This window comes from Tubulanus polymorphus, chromosome 7 (assembly GCF_964204645.1).
Source record: "Tubulanus polymorphus chromosome 7, tnTubPoly1.2, whole genome shotgun sequence".
Lineage (NCBI taxonomy): Eukaryota > Metazoa > Nemertea > Palaeonemertea > Tubulaniformes > Tubulanidae > Tubulanus > Tubulanus polymorphus.
In genome coordinates, this window is record NC_134031.1 from 12350303 (window position 1) to 12372252 (window position 21950).

Below are 21950 nucleotides of genomic sequence, written 5' to 3' on the forward strand. Positions count from 1 at the left end.
TGCAATTGATTGTGGTAACAAAATATGCATAGGTACGAAAATAATATAGAAATGCTAAGTTATTGTATTATTCAACGCCCCCTGATGGCCATATACAAAAAAATGACCTTGAAACTCGTCAAAAATCATAGAACATGCTATGAGCTACAACTTTTCAATTGATTGTGCTAACAAAATATGCTTAGGTATCAAGATAGTGTGGAAAAACTATTTTCCACCTACGAATGAGTACTGACAACACCAAGATGGCCACCATAATTGGTCAAAAACACCTGTCTAATTATTAAAGATCCCTTTCCAAAGAATACCCATCACAAATTGAAATAAAAAACTACTAGAAGCTACAGGACTCTGAATTCGGGCTCTAAATTGACATTTTTGACCACAAAAAAGGTCGCAGGATGACCATCTTGAGTCCGATCGACCCAATTTTTCTTAGGCTGATAGGCTCTAGGGGGATACAGATACCTATGAAAGATCAAGATAATCTAACAAAGCGTTTTCAAAAATTCCCTCGAAAACTTCAAAAATGTATATAAAGTGCTTATTTTAGCGAACAACAATGGCTGCCAGTCGGTCGATCATCTTGAATCTGACAGGGCCAGTTTTTGGGCTGAAGATGTGTGTAGGGTAGAAACAAGTATAACCAAAATATAAAGACATTGCATTGAAGCGTCCTTAAGACTTCCCCAAATAACTGGATTCCGTCTACGGACGGAGGAATGGATGGAAGACGGACGAAAAGTGAACGCAATAGCCCACTGGGACTAAAAAGTCCCAAGTGGGCCAAAAAGCGGAAACAGATTGAGCATATCGATTTTGGATAAGCTGATTCGTCTGTTGTACGCTAGTATCCCTATAGAGAATTTCGATTTTAATTAGGCTGCACTACTTTGGCTGCAACAGAGATGGAGAAGAATTTAAATACTAATAAATGACAATCAATCATCATGACAATTTGCAATCAGTTTTCAAAATAATTATTTTATTTTATTCCGTTTGTTGTAAACATGTTGTTTTCAAATTTTCTGACACAGTCCTTAATATTCTATTCATTTTTTCATCTAGTCTAGTTATGGACTCTCAGGGCAGCTAAGATGTGGCTGAAAAACCTTCTTTGTCCATTCCCAAGGTTACACCCGACGAATTACTTATGGTGACTCGCTGCAGGGCTGTACTGCAGGAAATCCTTTACTTGACAGGCATTTTCATTGCATTTATGAATATTGACAGACGTTATCATTCTCTAGCTAAGACCCTGTTTCGGAGTAACTATTTTTAAATTTATTCTACTAAAGAAGCTGATATCGCTAATTGCTCATTGTTCTCGAGTGGCTACCAAGTAAAAGTAGCACTTGGGCTCTTAAGTGCGATAGACATGCTCTTGGATTCAGCCTTTCAAATAGAAATAAAAAGGAAAGCTGAACGATATCGGATCTTCTCCAGTTTCTGCTCGAGCAGATTCTCCTTGGCCCTCATTCAAAATATGTAGTCAGGTAGACGAAATGTTGACTGCAAGAAAACAGTTGATGTTCTATTGCAGGTCAGACTTCAGAATGTCAAGACAGACCATCAAGTGAGGTAAAAGCTAAAGGGAGATACTGGTTTATGGCAGAAGTCTGAAAAGCCAATTTCAACAGGCCTCCCGCTATCACTACATAGTACGGTTTACGAAGTTTGCAGATTTGCTGTTCATATGAGAGCATATTAAATTTGCAGAAGAGAGTTGCATGTGGAGTCATAGAGAGGATGAAGGAGATGGATGGCTATGTTCTTCCAAATTTCATGGAGAAGTATAAGTCTATGTACTTTGCTATTGATAACATTGACTTTTTGGAAGACACTGCATATGGTCAAAACACTTTGCACTTCAGTTGTGATTAACCAAGAAGATGGTGAGCGGGATCATAACAATAAACCGCTTCCAATTACTGAGAAGCCATGGTCAGCTCAATTGAAGTGGTGTACCAAGATGAGCCAATTATTAAAACCAGTCAAATTCGAAGCATATGACAATGAAGCAGGTACTGGTTTAATGTCCGTCTACAAACAAAAGAACTGTGTATGCAGACCTGCCAACATCGTGTCTGACTAAATCAGAATGATATCATAATTTTTCAGTAACAAGCAAGTAATGTATAATATGACTCTGGATTGAAAAAGGAACAATAAATTTTACTTGAATTTACGTTAATCTTGTGATTTTTCATTTCAATTGTCAATATGATATTGTACGTTTGTAATACTGGAATGAGACGTGTAGATTATAATTGTCAACTTCACACTCCAGGCCTATACTAAATTGTCACTACTTAGACGGTCTTAGTTCGAACAAAAAAATGTGTGTGAGGCTCTACATACGTCTTAAGAAACATTCATGCAAGGAAACTTAACCGTGTAACATCTTTGAAATGGTGGGCTCCCTTCTCTTTGTTGTCGGTTTGTTATTGATTAGGTTCATCACTTACATCAGATAAAATGACGTCTAAATCCATTAAATCATCACGAAACTGGTCGCGGTAGCATTGTTTTACAACACACACACTGATTACAGCAGAGAACCGATGCGACTGGTTGGCAGTAGGAGGTCGTTGTTAATTTTTTTTTTTCAAATTCATTTTTCATTTTGAACAAATAAATAATGCAGAATTATGGATTGATATACAAATAAATTAAATTAACTGAGTCAGGTTACTTCCAAAAAATGATTCAATGCCTGCAAGCACCGTTGCTGTTATTCTTACAGCAGTATGTGATGTATCTTTATAAGGCACACGAGAGTGTATACAATAGATCAATTGTAGTAGGTTGCCCTGTTGACAGCCAGCTGATCGATGTGCAAGAAGCCACTAAAACATTGACCTCGACTTATACAACGAGCGAAACAATAGTTTGCTATTTAACATTTTCAGGCCAAAATGAATTATAATTTATTAAAAATTCTACCATGCTCATCTTCCGCTATAATAGTTCAAATAATTATTCATGAGAAATGAGAAATAGTTTATCAAAAATATAACTTTTATTAGAACGACACTTGAAACAATGCACCCGAACTAGCAAGCAGCGTTACGGTATGACTGTATAATAGTGTATTATATACTGTGGGATCGTGTGTATGTGTAACGGTCCCTATTGATTATAACTCGTGCGCCCATAGTATAAAGTGAACATTCGCTTACACTTCTATGGTCAATCAAAACAAACTACAGGTATTAAATGAAACAATAACGACGACAGATGTAAAATATATTCTCACAAGCTGAGCATTTGGAATTTTCACCTGTATGTTTGTTACCATAATTACACTTATTACAGAGAACTGAGTGAGAAGAGTAATTACAAATAAATGAGTGTCATTTATTTCTTCTCACTCAGTTCTCTGTAATTAGTGTCATTCTACCTATAAATACTGTTGTTTTTCCATTGACTATACTCATTCATTCACCTGATGAAGCTTCTATTCAATAGAAGCGAAAGCTCGTGCGTCAAATAAATAGTTAACCTATACAGTATTACTCGTCTTATTACTTATTTTAAACCTGGTTAACATGGCTACTCTACGAATATTCTCATCATGTCTAGTACATCTACCAGCCGCCTGAAATGGAGAATAGTCAACACAAAGAAACAACTTGCTCAAGTTCAGAGTGACATCTACTTCCTCACAAGATGCAAGAAGTCCAACATCGTACCGCAAGGACTGAGAATCACGAATCCTTTACGCACCACCTACCATACCCAGTATTCCGAAATACTCTGCAACATACCTCGAAGAAACTACAAAACCATCTCATCAGTGTCATGTACAGCAAGCAGCGGCAGATTAAGAATCAACTCCAACTACTACTCAATGATCACCAACTTAACGACACTCAGAGAACCGCTATCGAATCCACAGCCAACCGAATCCACGATCAACACATCAAGTCAGCACTTCATACCAAAAACAGAAAATTCGACGAACAGAAACAACTCGAACCAGCCAACAATACCGCCAAGTGCACAATTTCTATGATCGTCTGGATAGCCACTTTTATTTTTCATTTACCAAAAGTCTGGGACAAACCCCACGCCTTCGGCAGCGGCCCGTGCGCGTTCGCTAAGCAACTCCAATGTCGTCAATCTGTCTACATACGAGCGAGCCATCTCAAGCCGAACTAAATATACTCTCCAAAGGTCTGAGCTTTTGTCCCGCCAACAATATCGACAAAGATCAACTCTGCAGCGACATGGGACAATTTTTCAGACGCCTCCTCCTCAAAGAATTCTTCCACAGAAAGAATACTATCGACACAGGAACCACTACATCCGCACAGTATCGACCAGAAACAGAAACCACCGCAAGCTGATACCGAAAACAAGCCTCACACACAGATCACCAGTCCAGGCACCACAGACACCACACCAAGTGATAATAGCAGACTACCTGTACCCGCACTGAAGACTCAATCCAGTTGGTCTCCCGAAGGTCGCAACACCAAGCTCGATCTTTACATCACCAGCTTCAGAAACAGAGTCAGATCAGAAATCATCAACACCAGACCTAAAACTCAATACAATCTCACTACGGCAGAGCGAAAAGCCATACTCACACTCAGAATCAACGGAGACATCATCATCAAACCTGCCAACAAAGGAGGTGCCACTGTCATCACGAATCGAAATGACTACATCAACGAAGCACACCGTCAACTTCAAAACACCGACTTCTACAAAAAACTCGACCAAGACCCCACCAGCCAGTTTACCAAAAAACTCAAACAACTTATCAAACCTCTACCCACCTAATTGAAGAAATATCTACTCGCTACAATACCAGCTGATCCGACACTGTGCACCCTCTACATTCTCCCGAAGATACACAAGAAGAATAACCCCGGTCGCCCAATCATCTCCGGCATCGGGACCATCACAAAGAATATATCTGGCTACATAGATCGTCTCCTACATCCATACGCAGCAAACACACCCAGCTACGTACAAGACACCACAGATTTCATCAACAAACTCGCAAACATCAAAGACCTCCCAGCAGACACCCTACTCATCACTATGGACGTCACAGCTCCCTACACCAGCATACCACATGAAGATGGACTCACCTCGATTTCCAGAACCTTACCTAACAACGAAAACTAACATACCATCATCGATCTCACCAAGTTCATACTTAAACACAACTACTTCAAATTCAACAGATCGCTCTACATCCAGACCAAGGGTACAGCTATGGGCACCCGAATGGCCCCCCAATACGCCAACATTTTCATGTCTGTCCTTGAAGACTTCCTCCAAACACAGCAGGTCTCACCACTTTTATACAATCGCTTCATCGACGACGTCTTCATCATTTGGATGCACGGGCTTGAAAAACTACTTGAATTCCACAGAAACTTCACCAACTTTCATCCAGCCACGAACTCAGCTTCGAACACTCGCCTCTTCAAATTCCTTTTTAGACACTCTTGTCAAAATCATCAACGGCAAACTCGAAACATCGCTCTACAGAAAACCTACTGACACCTACAGCTACCTTCACGGCACCAGCTTTCACCCACCACACACCACGAGATCCATCATCTTTAGTCAGGCCATTCGCTACCACAGAATCTGCTCCAACACTCAAGACCGCGACCAACACCTACAACAACTGAAAAATGCATTCCACCAACTCCAGTACAACCCTGAAACCATCGACCTACATATCACTCGTGTTACTCACATATTCAGAGAAAGAACACTCCAATACGACCCGCCCACGTCTAAGAAACCGAAAGAATCCACATCGCAGTCACCTACAGTCCGCGCCTACGCAGAATCCAACGAATCAAATTAGATCTCAAACCCATACATGAAGAGGATGATCATCTACGCAACATACTACCACCAAGACCAGTCATCGCGTACCGCCAACCAGCAAACCTAAGAAAACTCCTCATCAGCAGCAAACTATCCACCGAAGAAGACTCAGATAACAAATACATGCGCCCCTGCAACAAATCTAGATGTCAACTCTGCCCTCTCATCAACTCATCACCGACCGTCACCACAGCCAACAACCAACAACTCAAAGTCACTGGACCCTACACATGCAACTCCACCAACGTTGTTTATACCATCACATGCGATATCTGCCCTGGAACCATCTACATCGGAGAAACTGGACAAACATTACGTCAACGCTTGAACGGTCACAAATTTGATATCAGACACAAGAAAATGGATAAACCTATCGGCGAACATTTCAATCTTCCGAACCAAACCATCAGTAACCTTAAAGTGACCGCGTTACATAAAATGAACACTTCTAAGAAGCATTCGCGCGAAATCATGGAACAAAAACTTATTTAACCCGGTGATACTGTTAATCTTGGCCTAAAACGCGATCTATTCATGTCCCACTACAGAACGTAATTTCGTTTGTTATTCGTTGTATCTGGACTTATCTCAGACTTCCATTTCTTGTTATTCATTGCTCTTAGATACCATCTGTTTATTTTACTTTGATATAGTTTCATTTTGATTTATTTCTCTTTGATTTGTTTTAGTTTGTTGTTCCTTAATTGATTAATTATCTACTCACTCACTTAGTTATTAATTATCATCCAAGTGAGCCGGCAGAATGATTGGGAAGATTATATATATATATATATATATATATATATATATATATATATATATATAAATAATGTGAATCTCCTGGCAAAGTACCGAACCCTAGGACCTCAACCTTAGGCGCCAATAAAGATATGAGCTCTCTGAGTTCAAGACTGAGCCACACCTGAGGAAGATCTCTAGAGTGAGATCAAACGTTGTGTCTTAAAATTTAATATTTTGGATTCCATAACTAAATACTTTAAATAGTGGGTTTTTATTACATAATTGAACCTATAGCTGATAAAACACACAGCTGTCCTGAAATATTTTTCAAATTAAAGAAAGCGAAGGGGTTCTGACTGCTCCAGAACGCCCCTCAAAAATTAAAAAACCGCAAAAAACCGCCCACGAAGCAGCCATAGAAAGCACTTCATGACTTACCACATGAGTAGGATCGGAACCTATCGACGATAAGGCCTCTCGAATGAGATTGGCAAACCAACGAGTAATGCTGTCGATGAATGCTCCTTCAGAGATATGAACAACTGAAGTCTCTCCACCAAGTTGAGAATGTCCAACGAAAATAAAATCTCAACCCTCGGAACGGACAAATAGCCCGACCAGGGAGTTGAATTGGACCCTATGGGTCAGAACCTCCTCCACCACTCTCAACCAACCGCGCCTGCCAATTTTCTACGATTAGGTTGAGGTAGGGCAGAGAGTAACAAAAGAACCGGGACCGAAAACGATATGACCAGGCCGGTTAGTCAATGCATGGATTTCCGAGCTCCTAGCTGGCATAGACAGAAGAGAAGGAAAGCTCTTGCTTAATGAGACTCTTGGAGAGAGGTCATACGGATGGGCCACGAAATACGTAAGCATCACCACAACAAGTTCCATCGAGGGACTTCCTGAGGCACCTGCGGCCGAGCAACCGGAAAACGCCAACGGTGAGAATATGGTGCTCGGAAAACGGTCCAGAATACCTGTCGCCCTGAAAGTATGGGCGATCGCGGCTCCTATCGCCTTGAAGTATGGGCGATCATGACTGGTAACCCTTAAGGTTAGAAGCCATCTATATAGTACGTACACATGGTCTAGTTAGGACCTGTGAATCAGATCATATGAAACGCGTAGCAGAAAGCCATAAAATCTGTATGCCCTGAGTGGACAAAATATGCTATTTATAAGCATCACTCAGGTCCTGTAAGAATGATAGCAGTTCTGAATCAAATCATTGTGAAACTAAATTGACGGACACAACGCGCTACTGGAAAATTTTCTGTGTACAGTACTGGTACAAGTGTTTAAATTTTCCTACCTATGTCTCTTACACCTAATCCCTGAGAAGGCCTTTTTTTTAAATTGCTTGCAGCACGAATCCGGCGCTGTCGTTTCCGTCAATTTGGGAAAAAAAGAAACTTTTTTTTTTCCCCTTCACCCGTGCTAAAAATCCGTGAATTTTTAAAAAAGTAAAAATTTATTTTTATTTTTCCCGCCCGCCGTTCTGCAATGACCGCTAAATTAGAGAAAAAAATAAAATTTTATGTTTTTCCGTCCTCCCGTCGTGTCTTTTTTCAACGTTGACGATGTTTGTCATCGAGGTTTCTTTCGGTAAATAGTAGGATTTCGGCAAGCGAAAATGGCGGCTTTCCAACTCATTTGCCGGAAAGGGACAAAAGAGCTTGACAGGCGGTTGTCAAGGCTGTCACTTGGTCTCAGGGTGTCTGATGTGGCATCAATGGTAGATACAGATGGCGGAAAGGTGGTGAGAGTGGAGGGAGGTGCCACAGCAGAGTCCAAGTAAGTTCTTTTAATCACGAATCTGTTCCCAATCCCAATCAAATGCATTTTATTCACAGCTGCGGCATGTGGTGAATACGGTTGCAACGTGACACATGTGGAGCCTGCGAAAGTGACATTTTAAACATTCACAAGTTGTTTTTGTGACAGGAAACCTGTATTTAGGGCCCATGTAAGAGAATAAATAGCCTATTTCATTGACATTGAAAAAGATTTTTAGAATTTTTAATAAACAACAAATTTGAATGAATTCTAATAAAAAATAAATGATTCAATTCAAATGCAAAGTTAACACTATTTTATTGTCAGGTCCATCACTCTAGATGATTTGATCTCATTTTATACTGAAACGGCTTGACACCCTATACCTAGATATTAAATGAGGAACTGTCGAAACTGGCATTCTTGTTTCATTTTATTTACATTACAGATAATTTATACAATGATATTATCAAGCTTCTAGAATCTCAACAACTTGGCTGGTCAGCACATCAAGTAGACATCGGTGAAAAGTTTGTCGGGACACTGGCTAAAACTCTCTGGTGAGTATATTTTCAAATCATTCATGTTACAGCACTCAATTTTAATGAATACCGGTAAAAATATTTAGTTCCCAGCTGTCAACAACATTATTGGTACAGGATTTTCGTCAGTACTCGGTTCCACGGTCAATGATTAAGTTTAAATCTGGTTTAAAAATCTCATCCAAGGAAATGAAATTTAAAAAATGTAATCGAACACTGTAGAACCGGTTCCTGGGATATATATTAATATAAAACTTGATATATGCTTTCAATATTATGCTTTATTCTCTACATATGCACTCGCACTGCCAACAACAGGTTGTGGTTTAAATTTTATATGTACATGTATTTATGTCTTATTAGGAATTTTTTTACCAGTATTAGGTAGTGTCCTAGAAAATGGATGACCCCTCATATATGTCTGCTGATTTTACAAAATATAACTTTGAGTATGATGGAAACAGTATAAAATGGAAAATAGTATTAAACGTTGTCTGCATTTTGGAGTTTTTATTTACAAAATTAGTTCAATGAATAGCTTGTTTTCAATATTGATTTGAATCAAGTTGATGCATATTTTGAAAATTCACGACACTCTACTTAACCTATGTATTTTTCAGAATGAGTGAGTTAGATGTAACCCTTACTCTGGCGGATGTCCAAGGCTTTGGTATAAAAGTGATTGTTGTTATTTGTGAGTCAGAGGCTGTGAAGTCAAACACTGTGAATTCTGCATTTGATACATTAATGACTGCATCTAAACAGTTGCACAGGTATGTGTAGAATTATAGTGATGGTGGTGAACCCTCAGTATATTGATGATTTAGTGTTATAGAGAATATGGTGTTATACATTTATTATAATACAAATGTTCCATAAAATTATTGGCGGTCAATGGCTGACGTTTTACTTTATGTCGTATTATGTTTTGTATTTCAAAAAAGTAAATTCCAAACATGATACGTTTATTCAATTAAAATTGAATTAATTCTAATCTTCTTTTTCTTAGGTCTGGTGATGCATTGACATCATTCGATAATTTATACAATGATATTATCAAGCTTCTGGAATCTCAGCAACTTGGCTGGTCAGCACATCAAGTAGACATCGGTGAAAAGTTTGTCGGGACACTGGCTAAAACTCTCTGGTGAGTACATTTTCAAATCATTCATGTTACAGCACTCAAATGGTAACAGTATGGCAGTGGTTGGTAATTTGTTTTTTGTTAAATTTTTATAGGTTTCTTGACTATCATCATGATGCCATGGCAGAAGGAAACTGTGTAATACCAGAGATGTTCAGTCGTTTCCATGGCTACTTCGATTTAAAATGAAATCACCAAAAAGTTCCAAAGGTAAGCACAGTGTTTATTGGATTTAATTATTTGGGTCCAAAAATATGGGTTCTGATACATCTTCGAGTTGATGCGAGTTTCACACCTTCATCACTGAAGCAAATACTATGAGAAGTAAGTTCTAACAATACTCTCCATCCATTCACACCTCTCGAGTGTTAAACTCCAATTGTTTACAAAACAATCAACTGTATGAATTGTTCACAAGTTATTATTTATGGCATTCATCATGACTGAATATAGCATGTTATAGGTGTTGCAGTAGTGTCGAAAATTTTTAAAAAAATCATGTTTAACAATTTTGTGCTTTCAGTTGTCTGTGGACAATCCAAACCAGGTACTGCATCACGATTTCCACTATTGCGGGATTATCCCATCTGTGACATTGGATGTTGAAATTCCACGGGATTCGAGAGATTCTTTCTACACCGGAAATGTATACGTAAGACTAAAAGATAAGGTACGATTTGGAACACAGATAGCCATTCCCAATCTACTGTATGTAAATACATCGACATATCCATTGCATTCACTGCATGAAAATAAGGGTTTCTCGAGCGTAAACTAAAAGAAACACCTCGATAAACGCACTCGAAAAACTATTACGTGAAACGAGGTGTTTAGAAGAAAGTGGAAACACCACCTTTCATGTCAGTAAACTTACGTGTATCGAGTGCTTTTATCGAGGTGTTTCTTTTAGTGTACACTCAAGAAACCCTTATTTTCATGCAGTGATTCTTTTCAATATTTCTAATTTTTAGATTTTCCAGCCGTCATCAGCTGGTAGGCACGGGTCTGAACAGCTGGACTTAATTCGTACATTACATTCTGCTGACCAGGTTTTTTCCGACAGACCCATCCTCTTAAACTTCACTGACGGTGGCCCTGACCACAGAACAACGTTTATTTCATCAAAACTAGCAGGCATAGCCCTGTTTGTAGGTAAGATACTAAAGACAGACTAATCTGTGTATCTTTAATCTCGTGATGTTTAGATTGACTTGAATGGTTTTTTTGCCATCAGGCCACTTGTACCATTGATGCTTTATATGCTGTAGCCATGGATCCGTACACTTTCTTCGTTGACGTTCTACAGTCCACGTAGAGAGAATCCCACAATTATAACGAAAGAGTCCGAAAATGAAACTTCAAGATAGTAGTTTATTTCAACGTTTCGACTATATCCTAATAGTCATCTTCAGGAATAATGAGATACTACAAAAATTATTAGATATATATATAATCCAGAGACAAAGAGACTAATTCAAGTAATCAGAGATGATACAAATTAAAGGAAAATTAAGTATATATAGGAGAAACAGGTCGGAACCTTAATCAACGCATTAAAGAGCATAAGTTAGATGTAAAATCTTTAAACCTGAAAAAGTTGCTAGTCATGTATTTCAGACTTCACACAATTTTGATTTTGCTAATGCTGAATTAATTTACCCTTGCAGCGATAAAACTAAAAGACATTTTTTGGAATCTGCATTAATAATTGAAAATTCTAACAACGTTGTAAACCTAAACAATGGTTTTTCACCCCATGATAAACTTATATCTAAATACCTCTGTAAAGTGGTTAAACTCAACACTTGATTCCCCTTTGATTATTTGTTATTTGTTCTCTCATCTATTTTAGTCGCTCAACTTGTATTCACCATTGTTTTAATTTAAGTGCCCCCTAGTTTGTCTTTTTACTACTGATTTCAAGTTCTAATTTATATTTAAACTCACTATTGTTGTTTATAATTACCCCTTAGTTTGCTTCCCTTAAATCTATTTTAGCGTTTAACTGTTTCTACGTTAATTTTCCTTTAGTTTGTATCATCTCTGATTACTTGAATTAGTCTCTTTGTCTCTGGATTGTATATATATCTCATAATTTTTGTAGTTTCTCATTATTCCTGAAGATGACTATTAGGATATAGTCGAAACGTTGAAATAAACTACTATCTCGAAGTTTCATTTTCGGACTTTTTCGTTATAATTGTGGGATTCTCTCTACATCGCGTCAACACGGATATAGTGTTCTATCAATCGTGATCTACAGTCCACTTTTCTTTCAGACTTCAAATTCAGATATCGACCATAAAATCTAAGACGAGTTTGATTTTAATGAAAATCATGGAAAAAAGTGTTCATTGTGTTGGGTGTTTAATTTCTAAATGTGTTTCTTTTGGCTTTGTTGTATGATTGTTCAAAACAAACTAATCTATTTCATGCTGTTCTATTTATAGCCCTCAACCTTGATATGTTTGTACTTATAAGAACAGCTCCTAACGGCAGTTATCTCAATCCTGCAGAAAGAGTCATGAGTGTTATTAACATGAGCCTCCAGAATGCGGCATTCGCCCGAAAGAAAATGCCTGCGCAGCAGGAATCATATATCAAGAACTGCTCCACAATGACTGAAATCCGGAGCAAGGCAGAAGGGTTGCCTTCATTAAAACGAGAACTCCATGATTCTTTATCAGAGGTAGGTCTATTTAGACAATAAGATATCTCAATTTTAAATGACAGTCACAAGCATTGTTCAGTTCATATGGCCATTGGATAAAGAATTGTAATTAAAGTATAAAGTTATAATCCCTTGATTGAGATGCAGGATGTCTGCTAGACGATGAAGATGCAGTAGAGGTTACATGAATTATGATCCATGTCTATGAAACTGGCCCCAGAACTTTCCTACTAGCATTCTAAGTCAAAAGAAAAACTGTATATTTAATGAAAATGCTTCTCTAATTTTTAGATCACAGATGTTCTTCATGAAAGAATGGGATGACTTTACTACAAGGATTCTCCTGTTATGACGAAGGAAGCACTTGATGATGTTGTAGAAGATATGTTGAATGCTGCACTAGCCGTTATTAGTCCCAATATACAAATCAAAGGAAAGCTGTCAGAAGTACGGAACGATCCTGCCTTCGCTTCCTTCATGCAACCCACTGCAGGGAAAGACAATATGCATTCCAGGTACACACTTTCGATATGCATGTACAGGCATCTGCAAAATTTGGGATTAAATTTATCAAACGGGCAACGTATTCGCATGAATGGATAAGGAATCAAACATAATCAACATGAGCAAATTACCAAAATTCTAACCTAAGCTAAATTAACATCCAAAATCGTGATTTTTCTGACTTTACTAGTCTACTTTCCAACATTTGACACATAGCATGTGGTAAATCATTTCACAAAATTGTACAATGTGAATTCTCTTTAAAAAAAACTTTTATTTTAGGTCTAGAAACTTTTTCTGTAGTACAGTTTGTTAAAAAATGAATTCTCCTTTTTAGATCAAAAAGTGTGCTACTCCCGATGATGCCAAGTGTGCATATTGCTCTGTATTCCCAGCAAGAATCCAGAATTTCGACCAGTTTCATTCATTGCGGATCCAACACTTGATGCCTCGAAATCACATTATAAGTTGTTTGCTGATATTTATGGCTCTGAAACTACTGAACACGATATGCCATCTAAATCACAAAAATTGGTAACCACGGAGACAGATTAGAAAAATAAATCTACTTTAGTAAGAGGTAAGTTCTTGGTATATACTTTTTTGGGAAAAATAAATATTGTTGTACAGAGCTGTTCGACAATTTCTATACTTATAATGTGGGGATATATATCAACTGAAATCCGATCTTTTCTCAATACACAATAGTTTTTGGGAGACAAAACAGTGTACCAAGTGACATTGATCATCCACAAAATTTTAGGGATTTTCAGACCCCTGTCCATACATAAATCAGATGTTATTGGGTGAGGTCAGAATTTAATGTTAGCATAAATGTTAGTGTTGGTGTTAGTGTCAGTTGTACAATTGTTTAACTTATCAGTTAATAAACATCAAATTCTGACCTCACTTTAATATTGAATAACGTTACAATTTGACAGTTTGATTGAGTCAACAGAGATGTAACACTGACACTAACATTTATGCTAACATTGAATTCTCACCTCACCCAATGTCTACCTATGACAATATTTTTTCATTGTATTTGAATTTATTTAAATTGATGTTTCAGAGAAAGCGAGGTGTTATGTAATTTGCTGTGAGTGTGGAAAACGGAGAGTGGTATCTTGTTCAAGGAAGCTAAAAGCTGACGAACAGAAGTTCGTCGAAGATGTCGAAGAGTCACTGGCATACATATGTGGTTCAGCTATCTTCCCGGAAGGTCAACCGCTTCATTCGACAATCATAACCCGTGAAACATTGACATGAAGCCCAATATTATACCTGTATGTATTAACAGAGATACAGATGGGATAAATAATGGGGATTGGTGTAAGAAAACCCTTAAGAGTTATTCTTATAATTTCATTGCTAAATATCATAAAGAATTTTTGCACCAATATCTCCATTTCTTGTACCTAAGTGCTTTTTGCCCTGGACTTGATATCCCTGACCATTTTCTGAAGAGATATACCTGTGAATCATCTGCAAATAAGGTTTTACGCTACAATCAATCTTTTTTAGAAATATTGGCAACAACTCTATGAATTCTGGACTGTTTAGTATCACACTACCATGTGTGTATCGGTGTATTGCTTGATTTGTATCATTCATTCATATGGTCTCGCAACATTAGATTAATCCCAAATGGCTGAATGAAATGAAGTTTGATGTTTAAGCCTTTGAAAAGATTCTCAATACTTTCATTTCTTTGCCTCTTTTCAGCTGCAACATACTTTGACATGTTATGTGTACATTGTGGCGATGAGGACTGTGTGGAAGATGATGAAAGGTGGAAAGAGGCGGAAGCCTTATATAAGACTGTTCGTCCAATCTGCATTACGTGCCTTGATGCTGGACTGTGCGTGGTTAGGAGGGGCAAAAAATAAGGAAATCAATAAGATTGTGTTCTGTTCTGAAATAAAGAAATATGTGATTTAACAATTTTATATTTTTTCTTTTACACCTCCAGCATATCCCATAATAGCAGGCAATAAATGGGAAAATTTATAAAAATTATTTTTATTTTTTGCTCCTTTTTCTTCCCTTCACCCTTCCAGATTATGCGATGAAACTCCTGTTTGAAATGAAAAAAATAAAATAAATTTTTTTTCCCTTCACCCTTCCACTTTTTTACAAGGTCTTTTGGAAAATGTTTTTTTATTTTTTATTTTTTTCCCTCCACCTTCCATTTTTTGAGTGATAAAATCCGTGCTGCAAGCAATTAAAAAAAATAAACATTGCTGAAATGTAAGTTAACGTTATGGAGTTAAATACAATATCATAAAACTGCAGTGATTCACTTAAATATGATATCGAAAGTATATACTCGAATAGTTCCTTTACTTTCACGTATGGAAGGTAAGCGTCACTCTTAACCTCGTTTTCGATCGCAACCGACATAAGCTCATCTGCGACTTGACGGAACTGAGCGCAGGGGCTCCAGCCAATAAGAGACCACATATACAAAGTACAAATTATGACCGCTAGTTAGCGTCATTCGTAATTAGTCATAAACTTTCAAATTCGAGTAGTTCAAAACGTAAACGAAACCTTCAGCACGGCAGATGACTGGACCGAAGATCTAGAAACGAAATTGGTAGAATTACGGTGTGAATGGCCATCTTTATTTAATGTCGCTAGCACATTGTATTTAAAACAGAATCAGAAAGATAAAGATCTTAAAGAAATAAATTTTCTAATAGGAGTCATTTATTTATTACGTACGCATTAGGGGAGAGGGGAGGGGTCAGTGCAATTCTGTACTGTAATGGTTAATGTATATGAAAAATGGCCGATTTTGCATACGGAGGGGGAGGGGGGTTGAAAAATTTAAAATAAATGCATACGTAATAAATGAATGATCCCATAGAAATATATTTCCCAATAATTCTAAATAATTCAAATTTATTCTCAAGATGCTTATCACCTGACAATTTGAGATGTTCCTGTTGCGAGTAATCGTAACCGACATAAGCAGGGAAGCAACTGAGAGGATCTTGTATCCCGAGAGTCGGCCTCAGTTGCTGCGAATCGGAGTGCAGTCTAAAAATAAGCTGGGCTGCGATCGCGGTTGTTCTCAGTTGCGTCAGTAGGAGTCGGTAGGCGTCGCATTGCTTGCCGACATGAGCTAGCCTTAAGGGAGAGAACTGTGGCACACGCCGAGACAGATGCCCAGAAGGCTGAGAAAACGACCGAAACCATGCTTGAGCTGGCCACCGAGGTGTTATCAGAACTAGCAAGACGACGCTGGCCCTTGCTGGCCGAGGACTGCTGTCAGTTCTTTGGCTGGGATTACAAATACAATAGGATTCGATCCCAGAGGAATGAAAAGCGCCTATCTTCCATGCCATCTGGCCGGAATGGGGACACAGACACCGGGAAATCATTGTTAAGCCTGGCTGCGAACAGATCTAATAATTGGTCGCCCCCGGGGAACCCACTCAGACTGACATGTCCGGGTGAAGAGACAATTCCTTAGAGATGGTTGATGCTTGACGGGTGACCATGACATCCTACATGCCTGCAGGGTTAACTGCAGAAAGATGAATTCCTTGGCACCAGGCGAGAATATCTGCTGTGAGCTCTGAGAGAATAACCGACACAGTGCCTCCTTGACTCTGAGGATAGGACCACTGTCTGGAGGTCGGGGGCTAACCACACGTGTCTGTCTATCAGCCTCCCGTAAGGAACCCCAGGGCGTTCGGAAGGCTAACAGTTCTAAATGATTTAGAAGCCCATCCTGGCATGACCATCACCCTTGAGGTTGCGTAAGAACGTCCACCCACCTTGATCCAGGACCGATCCAGAGAAGGGAGCAGATATAAAACATCTCAATTCCATGTTGATCAATGACAGCCGGCCTTTGGAAATCTCTAAAATGGCCTGCTGTGAAGGTGCATCAGTGGGATTATCAAGGACGGCGACTCTAGGCCAGTACTCCGCCCAACGAGTGGTGCCCGACAGCCTGGTAGCACTTCTCGGAACTTAAATACTCTAGCTCGGGCGGGGTACCCCTGAACCTGGAAAATTCGAACACCATGCCCAGATCATGGCAATCGATGCCACCCAAAAGGCCAAGAGTGGAGAGTCTGCACAACCTCCTAGCAAATCCTGTTGCGGGAGAGGTGTGCCTCATGATGCTGTTGGTCCCATGCCAGGAGGTCGTCTCACAACGGAAGACTACTAGCGAACTGGAGAGGAAAGCCTTAACTCTCATGGCCACTTCTGTGGGCTTCAAGTTTGCACCATACGAAAGGGCTTGGGTGAGAGGATTTGCCTCTACCATTACAGCGCAGTCTTACGAAGTCTGCGCAAACTAGCTTTCTAGAATAGTGAACCCTTTAATGTTCTGATATTCTGCTACCATTGGGGCGCACCGACCAGAAAAGAAGATAAAGTGAACCAGCAGGACCCTGAACAATGAATTCTGAATCACCTCCGGGAGTTTAGAGCCAAATTCATCAATCCAGACGGTCTTGCCGCCAATATCATATTAGCGTGAGCCTTGCCGAAGAGAAGAATAACATGAGGCTGACCTCTCCAGGGACTGGATTGCGACCCTTGTCCGCTGGAACATTGGAAATGTCGGACGAGTCAGACATTTCCTATGTAGGAGAGACTGAACCTCAGTTCTGCAATGAGTGATAACAAAGTCATATCCTGGACATTATCAATCCTAGTAATGTTTCGGGAAAGAGTTACGGTTAACAGTCTTGCCCCCCAAGAAGCCCAGAACCAGGAGGCGTTCCCAGCCCCACCAGAGTTAGTCAATACGAGACCACTGGATGCCACAGGAGAAGACTCGCGAAGGGAGTGAGAGAGCTCTGCGTAGAACGCAAATGAAGCCATGTACTCCGTCCGATCCGTGAACTGAGTGTGGTGGCACTGTGCTTCTGGAAAAACCTCTGATATGAAGGAACAATTAGCCTATTCACTGGCGCAAACTGTCAAGTAAAGTGGTGACTGAACCGGAATGAATTGGCAGTCGGTCAACCACTACCAGTGTAAGGATAGTCATTACCCCTGGTGGTGGAATCCGAGGCAATGACTCCCTGGAACCGAATGAATGATGGGCCCCAACTCCAAGGAAAATTGTCTAGATCTTGGAGTCATGAACCGTGATGGCTGGTCTGGCAGAGCAACTCGAAACGACCGCACCGAAACCCCGAGGCCCAATGTGTCGGGGCTGATCACTGGGTTGCGGTGAAAAAATGGACGGGTCACTCATCTTCTGACTGAACCTGTGCTGGTCAGACTGAGACCTGGGTGGCACTTGTTCGACGCTCTTCACGACAGCTGACTCCAGCTATACCACACACTCATTGGCAAAGTCAATCTCATATCTATGTAATGACTTGTTGACAGCATTTCCATTTGGGAGCCTAAAAGTCCAGTTCAAAGTATCATTATGCAATCTGGTGAGTGTCGGTACCCTATTGCACAACGAAAGTTTACAGTGAAAAGGACAAGTTTGGATAAACAGCATTTTTGTGAACATATCATTTTCGGGAAGGTCTCCAAATCCATTATTAAGACTTCAGTGACATACGAAAAAGTTTTCATAATGGCTTCGGAGACCGTAATTTATACAAATGAATTGAAAAAAATGAAATGTGATTGAAAAAGTTTTGGACACACATACCACAGATGGAGGGTATGACACTATGTACATCCGTCCAGGATGTACATAAAATTTATGAAGCAAAGGTTTAAGCCTTTTCTACCCCATACAGTTCATCTTGGATCTGCCACTGCCAATAAATATGGGAATACCATGTTATTCGACTATTCATTCTATTCAACTTAACATTCGCTAAAAGCGATGATGTTGCTTCTTTAGAAAAACCACATACCACAAATGTTTATATAGTTATTACTTACCAGAATAATATGGGATATTGAAAATAAAAACAAGAGACCTTTTGCATACTTGAAATCCATGTCTTTTAAACCATTCTCATACTCCTGAAAAAGTTATCAATATAGGTAAGAGTAGGAGAGGCAGAGAGTACATGTATTCAGCCCATAAAACTACACATTGGTAATGTGGTATTCTAGTAAATAACAACCAAAATCACATGAATCACCTTGCTACAAGTCGTAAAAGCGTGAAGGTCACACTAATCCTAACAATATTCAGTTCAAACAACCATTAATAAAGGACCAAAGGTCCAGTGGCTCACCAAACTGGTGTGAAGTAAAAAATCTGTCACGTAGGCTACCAGTATGCAAAAATTCATTTCATTGAAAATTAAACAAGAAAGAAATATATTAAAAAGGACTCAATATTGGTCAGTGTGAACCTTTAATGATAATTGACTTTTAATGAGAGTGAAATCTTCAAAAAAATTGTTTATGGGAATTTTTGTCTCAACGAAAGGTTCATGATTTTAATACATCCCTAGAATGACATGAATCAGGTAAAACTATGAGTGATCCGTTAAAATATGGTACAAACTTGGTGAGGGCCTGGGATTCATCAGAGGTTTTTCATTATCATACAGACTAATCAGGACAGAAGTACCCAAGTTCTTCAAATTTGAGGCCAGTGCCAGTTCCTGACCAAATAAAGTTCATCAACTGACATGGTCTTTAATAATTTCACGATAAGATTGCTTTAAGTGGGCATGAAAGCTTACATCTTCATTTAGACAAATCATTTTTAAGCGCAATATACACTGTGGCGCGCATTATCTATAACTGAAACATACACGTAGTAAACACAAGAGTGTAAGGTGATACCTCCTATGTGACTGGTACAGGACTGTTTTCAACCCAAGCACTCATCACTGTGCTGCAATTAACAAACTAATACTAAACTAGGGGTCCAGGGACACCATGCCCACTTGGGAAGTGGTTTCAAATGCTCAACAATCTAACAATTTCAATATTCAACGCCCTCTGGTGACCATATACAAAAACCAATGACCTTGAAACTCAATACAAATACTCATAAAACATGTCAGCAGCTACGATTTTGTAATTGATTGTGATAACAAAAAATGCCTCGTTACTAATTTAATATGGAAATACTAAGTTAATCTACTATTCAACGCCCCCTGGTGACCATATTCAAAACCCAATAACCTTGTAACTCACCATATTCATAGAACATGTCATGAACTACAACTTTGCAATTGATCATGGTAACAAAATATGCCTAGGTACCAATATAATAAGGAAATACCAGGTTATTCTACTATTCAACGCCCCCTGGTGACCATATAGAATAACTAATTTCCTTAAAACTCACCACAATCATAGATGACGTCATGAGCTACAACTTTGCAATTGATTGCGGTAACAAAATATGTATTGGTAGAAATATAATATAGAAATACTAAGATATTGTATTATTCAACGCCCCCTGGTGGCCATATACAAAAAACAATGAACTTGAAACTCGCCCCAATCATAGAACACGTTATACGCCACAACTTTCTAATTCATTGTTGTAACAAAATATGCTTAGGTAACAATAGAATGTCGAAAAACTTTTTCCCACCTACGAATGAGTACTAATGACACCAAGATGGCCGCCAATTGCGTCATAATTGGTGGATCAACAATACCTATCTCAGGTATAAAACATCCCTTTACAAAGAATACCCATCACAAATTGCAATGAGAAATGGCAAACCAGTAGGAAGCTACAGGACCTAGAATTCTGGCCAAAATTGACATTTTTGGGCACTAAAAAGGTCATAGGACGGCCATCTTGAGTCAGATGGACCCAATTTCTATTATGCTGATGGGCCCTTGGTAGATTCAAATATATTCGAAAGATCAAGGTAATTGATCATATCGTCTTCAAAATTTTGGCGAACAACAATGGCTGCCAGTCGGCCATCTTGATTCTGATAGGGCCAGTTTTTGGGCTGAAGATGTGTCTAGGGTAGATACATGTATAAACCAAATATCAAGACATTACCTTGAAGCGTCTTCAAAACTTCCCAAAATAACTGGATTCCGTCTACAAACGGACGGACGGACGGACGAAAAGTGAACGCAATAGGCCGCTGGGACTAAAGTCCCAAGTGGGCTAAAAACCAGGCTCCAAATGGATCGCTAAATTTTGAGTTTCATTAGCTAGGAGACTGCTATCATATGAAGACTTCATGTGCACATACAAGGGATAGAGGGAGGGAGGGAGGGAGGGAGGGAGGGAGGGAGGGAGGGAGGGAGGGAGGGAGGGAGGGAGGGAGGGAGGGAGGGAGGGAGGGAGGGAGGGAGGGAGGGAGGGAGGGAGGGAGGGAGGGAGGGAGGGAGGGAGGGAGGGAGGGAGGGAGGGAGGGAGGGAGGGAGGGAGGGAGAGTCCACGGCCCCATGGGATAAAGTTTCTTACCTGTAAATTTTGAGTTTCATTAGCTAGGAGACTGCTATCATATGAAGACTTCATGTGCACATACAATACCTTAAGGTGTTTGTCATAATAATATTCAAAATATACCTGCAAACAGAAACAAAAAACGGTTTAAGCTCAGTTAGAACCCACAGGGCTTGTTCATTGGCTTGTAGGGTGAAGTTTACAACGTCTCAGCTGCCCCTGGGTGAACTTTCTTAGTTTTAACACTTGTAGAAGCCATGTAATATAGTGAAAATAAAGATAAACCAGTACTGCGGTACAAACCCGAGAATCTGTTGTTCAGTCCACATTAGAAATGGCACTCCCCAGAAATAATCTTTATAATTCTAGGTGCTC

General features: G+C 39.3%; 1 protein-coding gene across 1 annotated transcript in view; it reads right to left on the bottom strand.

Moving 5' to 3' along the window:
• The window catches only part of LOC141909162 (nonsense-mediated mRNA decay factor SMG8-like), a 288966-nt gene that overhangs the window by 183746 nt on the left and 83270 nt on the right, over window positions 1-21950 (bottom strand). The window contains exons 4-5 of the mRNA XM_074799548.1: window positions 21594-21698; window positions 19130-19213 (exon numbers count right to left, since the gene is read on the bottom strand). Of these exons, the coding sequence (XP_074655649.1) occupies window positions 19130-19213; window positions 21594-21698 (189 nt within the window). The remainder of the gene's footprint in view (window positions 1-19129; window positions 19214-21593; window positions 21699-21950) is intronic.